This window comes from Mixophyes fleayi, chromosome 2, assembly GCF_038048845.1.
Source record: "Mixophyes fleayi isolate aMixFle1 chromosome 2, aMixFle1.hap1, whole genome shotgun sequence".
NCBI lineage: Eukaryota > Metazoa > Chordata > Amphibia > Anura > Limnodynastidae > Mixophyes > Mixophyes fleayi.
This window is the reverse complement of record NC_134403.1, coordinates 137,368,656-137,381,930: the sequence shown is the minus strand read 5'-3', so window position 1 is coordinate 137,381,930 and position 13,275 is coordinate 137,368,656. Positions and strand designations below refer to the sequence as shown.

Genomic DNA, 13,275 nt, shown 5'->3' with positions numbered 1-13,275 from the left:
GTTGCCATTTACCCGCACTTTTCAGGGACACACCAAGTCGCGACTTTCTGTAGGGGTGTCCCTCTCTTTATGCTGCTCCCTGTTCCTATAATGTCCATTATGGCGTGCTTCTCTTTTTATCAAGCAGTCTAACGGTATCGCTTGTCTCTCTGGCGGATGCGCTAGCTTCCACATATAAACCCGCATCTCCCTTTAGCCCATCTGTGACAGTGTGCCTTCCAAGTCCCCCCTCATTACCAGGGAACTTGGTACCGTCCTAAAAATGGTGGCCTGTATCGGGATTGCGGCGCTCTCCGCTGAGTAACACCGCCAGTCACCTTCCTGTCACTTCTTATAGTGATATTTAGTACCAGACCCGTCTGTGCTCTGGCAATGCAGCAGCCGGGGTCCTGTGAGGAATTGGTTTCCAACACATCATCAGTAAGTAGATGCTGCTGCAACTGCACCTAATGTTAAATAATGAAAGATAAAATAAATGAAAATAAAATAAAGAAAAGTAAGAAAATGCTGCAGAGAATAGAGAGTCAGCCAACTCTTTGGGCACTGAAATTACACTGAAGATGCAGGGGTTGCAGAGGGGAGGAGTCTGTCTGTAGGGTTAAACAAATAATTAACTGTTTGAGTGCCAACTCCTAGCTCCCCTCATACAACCCCATGGTAGCAGTGTCCCCCAGATAGGATGAAAGAGAAAAGAGCATTTTTACTCAACATTAAATCTGTTTCTCCGACTCCATTGGGGGACAGTGCGAGACACTAGGGTATAGTAGGTGGACTAGGAGTGTAGGCACTTATCAAACTTGTTTAATTACTCATTCCTCCCCTCTACTATGCCCCTTCTCTCTGGCAGCAAACACAGTTTTGTATAACCAAGCATAGAAAAGACCAAAAAGACAAGCCTAGAACAAAGTAACTATAACAGAACAGAACATATTTCAGAGCAAAAGAGAGGGTGCGCAGTGTCCCCCAATGGAGCCAGAGAAACAGATTTTACGGTGCGTAAAAATCCTTTTTTTTTTTTTCTTTCCTACCATTGGGGGACAATGCGAGACATTGGGGACATACCAAAGCTGCCCCAAAGGAAGGGCTTGCTCTGTGACAGCTACACACAACACCTTGCGGCCAAAGCTCGCATATTGCCGATGCAAAGCCCTGCAACCTGTAGAATTTTGAAAAATGGTGGACAGACGAAGAATTTGCATCTGTCACAGCTGCTCCGCCAAAGCGCCACGACGCCCCGCCCAAGTAGGACCAACAGCCCTGGCAGAATGAGCCGTCAAAGCCATCGGCACAGGACGAGGCGCTCAGACATAAGCCAAACGAATGGTGGATGTAATCCATTGAGCCAGGGACTTCTTAGATGCAGGCACACCCCACTTACGAGCATCATAAAGAACAAAAAGGTTGTTCGTCTAATGACAGAAGCCGTGTGATCGACATAACACCTAAATGCGCGAATGTCTCAGGAGTAAGGTCTCATCCAAAGATAAGGAAGGACGGAACGCTGGCACAACAATTTCCTGATTCAAATAAAAACCGGGACACTACCTTCGGAACAAAGGAGGGCTTTGTTCAGAGCACCGCCCTATCACCAGGAAAAGAGGATTGCAGCACAGTGTTCCCAGAGTGAAACACAGACTTCCCAGAAACATAAGTCTACGGAATCCAACAGCTCAAAAGAATCCCCTCAGCACGAGATTAAGATCCCATGGCCCCATTGGATGGACTGGCTGTACATCTAAAACCCACCTGAAGGAACATTTGTATATCCCGAAAACCGCCAATGACAAGGTCCTTTTGCTTCTTCTTGTAAATAAGCGAAAGGACCTCGTCTTTGGGGTAAGTATACTTTCTGGGTTATCATGTTCAAGGGGAGTCCCAGAAAACGGAAAATCTGTTGCGCAGGACAGAGAGAGGACTTGGATAGATTTAGTAACCAGCTGTGCATTTCCAGTAACAGTAAGTTCTGTTGTAATCTGGATGTGGTGTAGAAACAGATATGGAGACGGCGCCTTTAGCAACAGGTCATCCAGGAAGGGTACTATGGTGACCCTATGGGTGTGCAGGATCTCTGTCATGACTGCTATCACTTTGAACACCCATGGGGCGGTAGCCAGGCTGAAGGGCAGAGCCTTGAATTGAAATTGATGTTTTAGTACCGCAATGAGGAGACATCACTGGTGTCCTACTCAAATGGACACATGTAAATAGGCATCCTTGATGTCAATGAATGCCATGACTCCTCCCTGTTCCATCCCTGCTATCACCAAAAGCAAGGATTGCATCCAAAACCTGAACATGTGGACCTGCTTGTTAAGGGTCTGAAGGTTTAGTATGTGACGGAAGGACCTGTATGGTGTGGGGATCAGAAAAAGGTTAGAGTAAAACCCCATACCTCTTTCTTGTTGTGGGACTGGAAAAATTAACCCGGAGGATAGAAGCTTCCTGATGGCTTCCTGAAGCGCTTTGCGCCTGAGTGCAAAAGAGGGGAGGGCTGTGGTGAAGAATCGCAGCATGCAAATTGAACTAAGTGAATAACATAACCTTGTGTCACAATCCTCCACACCCAGGTATCTGTGGTCGATATCCACCATTGCTACTAGAAGCGTAGCAGCCGAGTTCTCACCACATTATCGTGACGCGGGATCTCGTTATGCAGTGGGCTTGTCCTCCAACCTGGGGGTCCCACGTCTGCTGGAGCCCCAGCCACTGTGGTGCCCCACTCCCTAGAAGCTGATGATTGTCCTTTGGAAGGAACGCCGTGAGCTCTGCAAAAGGGACGAAAGGAGCGAAAATGTATCAGTTTCAGTCTAGTGGAGGTGACAGGTAAAAAAAGGTTCTCTTGCCCCTGAGGCCACCTGAATAACATGTTCTAACTCGGAACCAAACAGCGTGATAGCATCAAACAGCAATGCTTCTAAGGTGCGCGCCTGCCATTCAAAAGTCCAGATAGAAAGTGTGGTGGCTCATGATAACAGGGCCCGAAACTCTGAGTGACTGACATGGCATCCAAAGAAGCCTGACCCACAAAAACTCCTGAATGTGTTCTGCCAATGTCAGCAGTTCAGCTCTAGGGACATTGTCTTGGAGGCCCCTAACCAGTTGTTCTGCCCACAGCTGAATGGCCTTTATTGACCCGTGCTGTGGACATGTTGGGTCTAAACAAGCTACCTGTTGCCACATAAGTCATGTGCCTTTCTTTTCCGCTCAACGTATCAGTGGGATCCTGGAGAGAAACAGAGCCCTGTACAAAAATTGTCGTAGCTGTGGTAAGGCGAGACACAGTGAATGCCTCTGCTGGGAGTGAGTAAAGAGATTTAAATCTACCCTGCATCTGAAACTACTTATTTATCTTCTGCCAAGCATCAGACACCATTTCCAACAGTTGAGAGGAAGGGGGAAAACAAACACTCTGCTTTTCTGGTCTAATAAAAAGAAAAAGCAGTAGGGTCTCCAGTCTCAGGCTCTGCACAACCTAATGAGTGTATAATCCCCAGGATAAAATTGTCCACACTGTGTACGGAGGAAGAATCCTCCCTCAACCTCAGATTCTAGGAACAACTCTCCATCTTCTGCAGAAAAATGGTCAGAATCCGGAATGGGGGCCTGAAAGCAAGCAGTCCAAACTAGAAGAAGCCAGTGCCAAATCCTGGGCGAATTCGGCCAGAGATACAGCCAATCTTTCCTCGGCCTGGGAGTCTCCACTACCCACAGGTAGAGACTGTGAAGATTGTGTGTGTGATGCAGTAAAAGAATAGGAGAAGGATCATCTACCTATGTGGACCGTGACATCGCCCTTGCGAATTCGGCTACGGATGTCGCTAGCAATGCTATATGTAGGGCGTCCAGATCAGACTGTCCACAAGATAATTTGACATTATATTTTGCACATACATATTGCAGCACAGACTTTCCAGCAGGTCACTTACACTTGGAAGTCCCTTTCTTAGACATGATGGTACAGTAAAGAGGTGTCACTTTCTTAAATCCGGTCTATAGAATTTGTTTTTCGTTGTGGTTTGTTTTTAAACAGTAACTATTTCCGGAGAAACACAGAATTAACTCTGAACATATGTACTAAAAGTTAACCCCACTTTGAAAAACATCAGCACCTTGAGACACAGTACTCTAAAATTAGTTCAGTTTGCTCAGCTTCACTCCCATCCGATCAGTAATGCTACCGTCAGGGGGCATCCACGGCTGCCCCTGTCTTCCCCCAGTCAATCTCCACTTTGCTCATCTTGACTAGGGGGATTAACTGCCAGCAGACTAGTGTGTGAGGGAGGGAGTGAAGCAGACTGGCTGCTTACCCCTATGCAGGGACCCAGCCGACAGGCTGTTCTCTCACAGGATCTTAGGAGGGTCCCTGTGCTGACACCTGTTCAAAGAAAAAACAGAAAACAATGAAGAACTCTCTCTATGCTAACTACATGGGCAGGAGCCCATACAGACATGACCTAACTTCTAGGCACTTAACAGAAACGGAGTTTGCTGCCAGAGAGGAGGAGCATAGGAGGAGAGGAGTGTGTAATAAAACAAGTATGATAAGCGCCTAAACTTCTAGTACAATGTCTCGCAGTGTCTCCCAATGGTAGGAAAGAGAAATGTTTAGAATCAATGTTTTAGAATCAACAATTTATTCAGAATTAAGAGTCATTAGCCATTACCAAAAAGGAAAGCAAAACATCTAATGGGAGGAGATTAAGTAGAATTGCTCCCTTGGAGAAGATTCAATTACCCGTCTTCTTTATAACATGGGCCACGCACAATTGTTGCGCATTACCGTTTCGAGCTGAAATCAGTGTTAAAATCATAGTAACAGTAATAAGGTGCAGCAATTACCATAGTAACAGCAATTGTGCGAGGCCCGCGTTGTTCTTCGTGAATCTACCCCTTTATTTGGTTAAAAGCCCAAAATACATTAATTACAGAAAACAATACATAATATGATATATTGGGGGCAAGTGAGCGCAAATTAGCACAGAGGGTTAGAATTTCTAGCCCTTTATATCTAAAACTTAAAAGGGTCGTCTGTTTAGGCTTAATGAAAATGCCACAGCAAATAGCATTGTCAACCTTCAAAACCTTTCCATAACGGAAACTGGCTAGGGTTTAATTGTGCTTAATATGTACTGCCCTCTGTCCAAATCCCTTCAATTGAGCACTATGGACCAGCTTCCATAGAGCTCTATCGCAGAGCTATGGACTGATTGAGAACAGAACCAAGAGCCATGGTGTGAGCCTCTGGGTATCAGATACCATGGGGATGGTGGGGATTTACGTGGGGACTGTATTTGACTTTGATTTGAGAACAGCCCTATTAATGCACAAGTAATTCTATCAATTAATTGGATATTCCTCTGGATATACTCATGTACGGATTGGTCCAAATATGCTTTAAAATCTCAAAACACTTAATTTAAAGGCTAACTACTTGAAATAACATTTACTGCATGAAGCACATGTACTTTATTTACACTAGGATGTGTATTAATAACTAATAATGATCAAATATGAGAGTGTTTACCTTTTTGCAAGATGGCGACCAAGTGCTCTCCCAGTAGCTGTTTTTCCACACAAGCTATCAGAGGTTTACTGTGTGATAAGATAAAACGCATTACCTGGCTTGTTATACAATTTATTCTACACATACCTTTTAAAATCCTTAATGAACGGGATTGTTTGCAGTACTTCATGACCAGACCAATTTTCACATTTGTAATTGTTTTACTGGGAATAACTTGTAAAGTTAAACTGTTTAGACTAAGGAATAAACATTGTAGCTTCCCCAAAACAATGTAAATATGTTTTTAATAATAAAAACAAATACCAAATGGGGATTTTTATGCTGTTAGGCAAGGAACAGCTCTGCTAGTAAAGGTCCAGTCTAACTATACATGATCTGCTCTCGTGCCCAATACATCCAAGCCTGTCACCCTTAAGTCCTACAGCAACTATTTTGCGCTCAGTCTTTAACTCCAGCATCCAGTTACCCCCAACTGTCACTGGTCTCAGGTGCAATCTTGCTTATTGTGAACTAGAGAGGAGGAGATGAGCTCTGGCATTAGGCATCTGCACTACCACCGCACAATTGCTCCAACAATTACAAACATATTATAGTCTTTGCTCTTAGTCCACTAGGGGACAGTGGAAACATTGGGGTATAGTGGTGCAGACAGGAACATGAGTGTTTTAAAAATGTGTATTAGTCTGTAGCTCCATCCCCACCATACCCCATACCTGCGGAGGCTTCAGTTACTTTTTAACCAAGAGCCTCAGGAAAGAGTAGGAAAGGAGAGGAGAAAACAACAATGTCCTCCCAAAAGAATCAGACAGACAGGCAGAACTACAGAGTAAAGTGTGGGCGTCCAGTGTTCCCCCAATTAACCAAGAGAAAGGAATTTAACAGAATTGGGGGACACTGGAGACATAGGGGACATCCCAAAGCTACCCTAACAGGTTGGTATGCTCAGTAGAATCAGTCCAAAGCATATTCTTTCCAATACTGGCATCCATAGATGTAAACACATGAAACCTATAGAACCTGATAAATGCGTGAACTGAGGACTAGGTAGCAGCCAGATACCAAAGTAATACATCTAGCAATATATACTCTGGACAATGTGCCAACCACTCTTATAGGCTTCATAGAGAACCTCCTCACTCTTGCAAATGTCGCGAGTCCTATAAACATACGTCTTCAAAGGTCTAACAATATCCAGATTCAACCTCTTCCACTCGAGACCTACCCTGATTTAAGACCACAATCCCTGTATCTCTGTTGAGATGTAATCTGAAGACCACCTTAGGCTGAAAGAAAGGTTTGGTCCGAAGGACCACTCTATCCTCATCAAATATAAGAGTTCACTTGCAGGACAAAGCTGTCAGCTCTGAAACTATTCTAGCAGTAGAAATGATTTAACATCTGACAAAAGAGCCAATCTTCTTTGAACGAATGTGGATACAGGTGACATATGAAATTTCAGGGAGCTAAAAGCACAACCCGGCATTTAGCCCATCCAAGAATTAAAGAAATCTAGACAACCTGAAAGAAGATGCAAGCTACCCATTCCTTTTCTCTTCCACACACTGTAGTATTCTTTAATTCTTTGTCAAAACCTCGTGCAGATAGGGCCCTTCAATTACTAAGTCTGGTCTGAGAGGCAGACGTTGCTGCAACAGACCTACCGACATGGTGAGGACGACTGTGTACCAGGATCTTCACAGCCAATTTGGAGCCACAATGGGGGAAGGGGGAGCAGGTAAACTATATGGAACTTCCATGGAATGGACATGGCAATTACTAAGACAGCCTTTTGGTATCTTGGCCTTGAACAAAGTAGCTCCACCTTTTGTTCAACCAATAAGCCATCATATTGACGTCTAATTGTCCCCACTTGACCACAATCTGATGAAAAACTTCTGGATGAAGAGATCATTCTCCTGGATGAAAAGTCTGCTTCCCAGTTCTTCACTCTGGATTGAAGACTGTCATTATGTCCTGAACCTATAGTTACATGCAAAGCAATATCTTGCTAGGCAGAGAGGATTTCTGGTGCCTCCCTGATGTTTGAGCTCTGCCAGAGCCGTGTGTATTAAGACAATACCTTCACTGTCCTGCCCCGCAATAAATATTTTGCTCTGACTAGAGCACAAAACACTGCTCGGAATTCTAAAATGTTTATTGACTCTTCTAGAAAGAGTGTGTGAAAAGTAACAGCCCCCAAACGGGAAGGCTGGCGTCCGTAGTCACTGGAGTCCACTCCCAAATGGATAATGGGTGAGGTGCACCCTCTACAGAAATTAAAGGAGCAAGTCACCTTTGCGGAAAGGTGTATCACCAGTCTGGAAAGGCAAAGGTGAGATTTCTTTCACTTTCAGAGTTCTATCAGGACTTTTTTTGCAAGAATCTGAGCAAACTGGATTGTCTTAAACGGTGAAATCAACTTTCTCAGAACTGTCATGCAGAAATGTACAGAAGTCTGTTTGAGAGTCAGAATATTTACTATACTCTGGAAGGCCAGAATCTTATCAAAAGTAAGACCACCCTGTGTTTCTGGGTGTTGAAGAGAAGACCCTATAAGATCATCTTCTCTGAAAGTCTCAATTTGGACTTCATGTAATCTACCAGTGGGATTCTAAAGTCTGTGCAGACTCCTGCACATGGTCCTGAAGCATGGTTGTTGACTCTGCTTTGATCAAAAGATCATGTAAGTAAGGAATGGTCTTCACTCACCTGGACAGCAGCAGTGCCGTTATGACCATGGTGACAACAAAGCCAAATGTAAGAGCCTAAAACTGGTAATGATGCGACTGGACAGCAAACTTTAGAAAACAATAATGCCTCTTCCCATAGCAGAACATGTAGACAAGCTCCCTTGATGTCCAAGGTGATATTTATTACTGATCTCTAGACTCCATCTTGAATCTGCCCATCCAAAGCTTGGAGTTTAAAGGTCTTTAAATTCAAAATGAACAAACTGTCGGAAAGAAAAGGAGCAAAACCCTAAACCTTTCCGATGGTGCTTAAACCAGAACAACCACCTCTGATAATATCAGAAGGAAGCTCAGTGTTGAAGGTCCCGGAAGAGTATACGAGTCCAAACCACAGTAGTTCCAGGATGAGCATAATGCTCATCATGCTGATGGCTTGTCTGAAAACCTGGCTCCAAGGAGTTTAATAGCTCAAGCCAGTCTTCCTCTGTACATACCTCCCCAGGAGAAAAGTTTGCACTCTGGGATACCGATTCCTCATTTTCTCTCCAGGTACCTCCTATGAGAAAGGAGCGCAACCTGAGGCCCCTAACGCATTAATGGAATAAAAGCACTTCTTCCCCCTGTAGCTTGGTTGATAATCTTAGCCAGCTCAGGGCGAATGAAATACTAACAGAGAATGGAAGGCATTCTAGAATCTGCTTAGACGCCACACTGACTTTAAGCCAGAGAGTCTGATGAGCCGAGACTGCAGAGACTAAAATTCTAGACCTGCATTTCCCTAAGTAGTCTGTTGCTCCCTGAATCTGCTTCACTAAAGGTGGTAACTCAGACCAGATCTCCCAGCTATCAAGCCTTCTGAAAGCTGTTCAGACCACCTCCCTGCCACTTTATTAACCCATGCAGAGGGTAAATTGGGTCACAACTAGGTCCTCGCAGCCACAAAGATAAGACTTAAGGATGCTCTCAACATTACAATCAGCACTATCCGGACTATCAAACATAGTGCAGTGAAATCCACTTTGGGAGGCATTTCCCGTTTAACTGTATCCTCAATAGGAAATAACAGCTTTGCAGCGTAAAGCACACCAGGAACTTACAGTCCGGTGTATTCCACACAGTGCCAAGCAAGTCACCTAGCTGGGAAAAAGGAAGAAAAGAGAGTTAGTTTGCCTTTTTTTTTTTTTTTTTTTTTTTTTTAAATACAGTAGTTTCTGAGATATCACGAAATTACATGTCTTAGATGTCCAATACCTGGGTCACAGTCCATATTTGATCATCCACCTTTTCTGGCTAGAAAGATCTTCAATATATGAAGAATCCTCTAGCTCCTAACCTCCAGCTAACAAAATGGTGGAAGCTGCAAAGCTGATAGGACCAAATTAAGGTCTCATGACACTAAAGGAGGAACATAAGGAGGCTGAAGTCGGAGAACTCTCTGCAATAATGCCTGCACCTCAGGAATGAGGATAGGCTTCCTATGGAAGCAAACAGATGGGGGCGAGACCTGAACTTTTAAGAAATTCAATCTCAGACAACTGTCCAGACCATCCTTAAGAAAAGAGGAGGCAAGATAGCCTGAACATAAATGTCACCTACTTTCGCAGCAGACAAAAGATTTCAAAGCTCTGTGGGTGTTCTTTGCTGAAATAGGGTTCCTGGCCTTTATATAAAACATGGATGGTGTACATACATTAGGCGCCAATCTTTAAGGACATCAGAGTTTGAGGCAGTTTCCTTCTCTAAGGCCTTTAACATAGTTTGAACTACTCTTTCAGAGACTCTCATAACTCTCAGCTTCAACAGCCATGATGTTAAAGCTTGACGAGCTAGGATGGGTTTAAACGTTGACATAGAAAATTCTCTCATAGAAGAAGTCGTTATCCTGGTCCGGCCGCCATTTTTGTGTCAGCATACCAGACCAATCTGGTACCACCATGATCACTGAAGTGCTTTCCATTTTGGCCTTCTGAGGACACAAGGAAAAGGTATATAAGAGGAACTCTGACTCTTTGCTGGACCAGAGACCATGAAGGCTGGCATCCCTTGTTAAAAGGGTCCAGTGCTGGATGTATAAGGGGCGAACTCCGTTCAGGTGGTCTGCCATGAGCCATCACAGAAGGAACTGACCAGTCCAAGGCGACAGGCTAATGAATTGAGTGGCCAGATACAAATTGAATTTAGACCACTTTCTCAACAGGTCGTTTTAACTGTTAAAGAGGATGGAAGCATGAAAGCTGAACTGCTTTGAATGCTAACACCATATTTCCCAGTAATTTCATGCACAGGAGAATGATGTTCTCCTGCCTCACAGGGCCAACCTCACTAGCTTCAGTATAGACACAATATTCTCTCATGGAAGCAGAACTCTCTACAGGCAAGTATCAAATGGAAGGCTTAGGAACACCATGCGTTGAGTTGGAATCAAATTTGATTTTCTGTAATTTAGGATCCACCCACGAGATTCTATTAGCTGTGCCTTTATCAGAAGGTTGGCGAGAAGAAGCAGAGATGAGTCGGCCTTTATTAATTAATTGTCTAAATAAGGAATCACCATGACTTCTTTTGATCTAAGAGCTGCCATGACTTTTTTTAAATAATCTGGGGGGAAGAAGTAGTCAATCCGAAGGGAAAGGCTATGAACTGAAAGTGGATGTCCTTTATAGTAAATCGGAGAAGACTCTGGTAGCCTTTCCAGATCAGGATGTGAATATGTTCAGTGAATCAAGGAATTCTTCCTGCTCCATGGCACTGATCACTGACCTGATGGACTCAATCTTAAAATGAGCCATAATGTCTTGTCTGGTTTCAGGAGCAGGATTAAAATTTGAGTAAAATCCTTGTTTTCTTCTATGCTTGGTAACTGGAACAATCAACTCAGATGTCAATAAGGACCGAATGGCCCTCCTGAAACAAACCTCTTAGAATCCACAAATACAGCATCTAGAGCCGCTTCCATTAATTCCTCATCTTCAGATGCCTCTGTAATGTGACCAATTATGGGCTGGAGTGCCTGGCTGATCACCTGTACTGAACAACTCTCAATAGCCTTGTTGACCCATATTGAAGCCAGTGTCTCAGTTTGTAAGCTTCTGATGTGTTTAACTCTAAGGCAAAACCCGCCAAGGAGGAGGTGCCACAAATTGGGATTGCACTGTCCCCCCCCCCCCCAAAGGTTGAGCCCAGCATGTGCCATGCTGTCCCTAGTGGCAAAACACCCTTAGAAGGGTGACCTGTCCTCGGCCGCTGCACAGCCATACGGAGTAGCAACCCTGTACTGTTCACAACCAGGTTAAGAGATAACCAATGAAGCCACCGCCTTATCTCCTAAGGGGGAAGGATAAACCTACTCAAGCTTGGAACGTGGACCCTATTAACATGATGGAAGCGACCACCGGCGCTAACAAAGAATAGATGCCTGCGTTCCTGCACAGACACTCCGAATCGGGTTATGTACTAAACTGCGAAACCGAAAATATGGCCTGTTAACATGAAAAAGTCGGCAACCTAAATGCCAACACTTCCATTCTAGGGACAGCTTTAAAATGTCGACAGTGTGATTGTCAACATTCCGACTGTTGATATTTTTTTCAAGCTGTCCCCAGAACGGAAGGGTCTGCATTTAGATTGCTGACATTTTTATGTGGACAGGTTAACTACCGACATGTTAACTGCTGACATTTCCAGTTTTGGAACTGTGACCGCAGCTATCCGAATCGATAGTCTACAAACGGGAATGAATACTGAGGCACCTGAGCGGCTTCTGCAGTCACCGCAGTGCAGCTTCTCGATTGGGGACTGGAGCTCCTGCAGGACTAGCCTCATACCTAAAACAGCACTAGCAAACAATATTAAAGCAATTGAAAATTAAATGAAAAGCTGCCATAGGCTGCCCAGAGACAAGCACACAAACTTTAGGGCACATAGTTAAAATTGGAGTTTACATCAGTTTTGGTATGTAGAGGAGGAGCATTCCCTGGAGCCACTATACAAGCAAGATTAGATGTAGAATTTTTTTTTATTATTTTGTTATATGCGGCTGAAAGGAGAGATTCTGAAAGAGGATACAAGAGAAAAATATAACATAAAGACCCTTTATTGAAGTTAGCCACATTACCCTGAATAAGCCTAATCTAGACTAATCTTGGAAGTTAAAATATGATTGGGTCCGCTCAATACTTAGATGGGAGACCATCTGGGTATATGATATAGAGATGTGGATGATTTATCAATATAAGAAGAAAGAAGATACAAGAGAAGAAAGAATGTAAAGACCCTTTATTGAAGTTGATTGTCGTCTGCCTGTTGATGTAAGCATAACACCTAGGGGGGATCATAAGACACCTATCCTTTCAAGATAGATGACACAAGAGTGCTTTAAAGATTTTATGGAACTATTTTGATTCATTTCATTATATATGTTACATGTGTCTATGGTGAATTTTCCTATACGTTTTTCTAACATTTAGTTTGCACCTTTTTACCGTTGTATGTTCAAATTGATTTAGTGGTATTCCATTAGGTTTGTTCAAGGCTGCTGTGGTTGTTGAAGCGCCCTAGATCTAAATTTTGTTTTGCTATTCCACTGAAACAGTTAACTCCTAAGTGCCCAGCTGCAGCGTTGCCTTTATATCCCCATGGTGAAAAAGTGCCCTCTAGAATGGATGACACAGAAATAAATATCTCTCACACACTGAAGTACATTTGTTTTACAATCAAAAATATTGCTTTCTGACTAATTGATGTTCCTGTATAATTTCCCTTAATTCCGTGTTTGTAGAACTTTGTCTGCACAGTATTTTTATGAACTATGCTAAACCAGAAGTGCTTACCTAAGGATTAAGATCCCAAGAGCAGTCACAGAATCTGTTTTTGGTCACCCAAAACTATGACATTTTATTGGAAACCCCCCTCTTTTGGAGTCCCAGTACAATGTTCTGGGAACACTTGTGTTCCCAGAACAATGGCTCACTGACATTTAAGGGAAAAACTTCTTCAGCATTAAGTCACTATGTTAAACCATGGATGTATCATGGATGTATCATGGATGACAGCAGTTGCAAT

General features: G+C 43.5%; 1 protein-coding gene across 4 annotated transcripts in view; it reads right to left on the bottom strand.

Moving 5' to 3' along the window:
- The window catches only part of CUL4A (cullin 4A), a 79,192-nt gene that overhangs the window by 37,143 nt on the left and 28,774 nt on the right, over nucleotides 1–13,275 (bottom strand). For all 4 annotated transcript variants that reach the window (XM_075200044.1, XM_075200045.1, XM_075200046.1 and 1 more), the window contains exon 10: nucleotides 5,525–5,592. In XM_075200044.1, coding sequence (XP_075056145.1) covers nucleotides 5,525–5,592 — 68 coding nt within the window. The remainder of the gene's footprint in view (nucleotides 1–5,524; nucleotides 5,593–13,275) is intronic.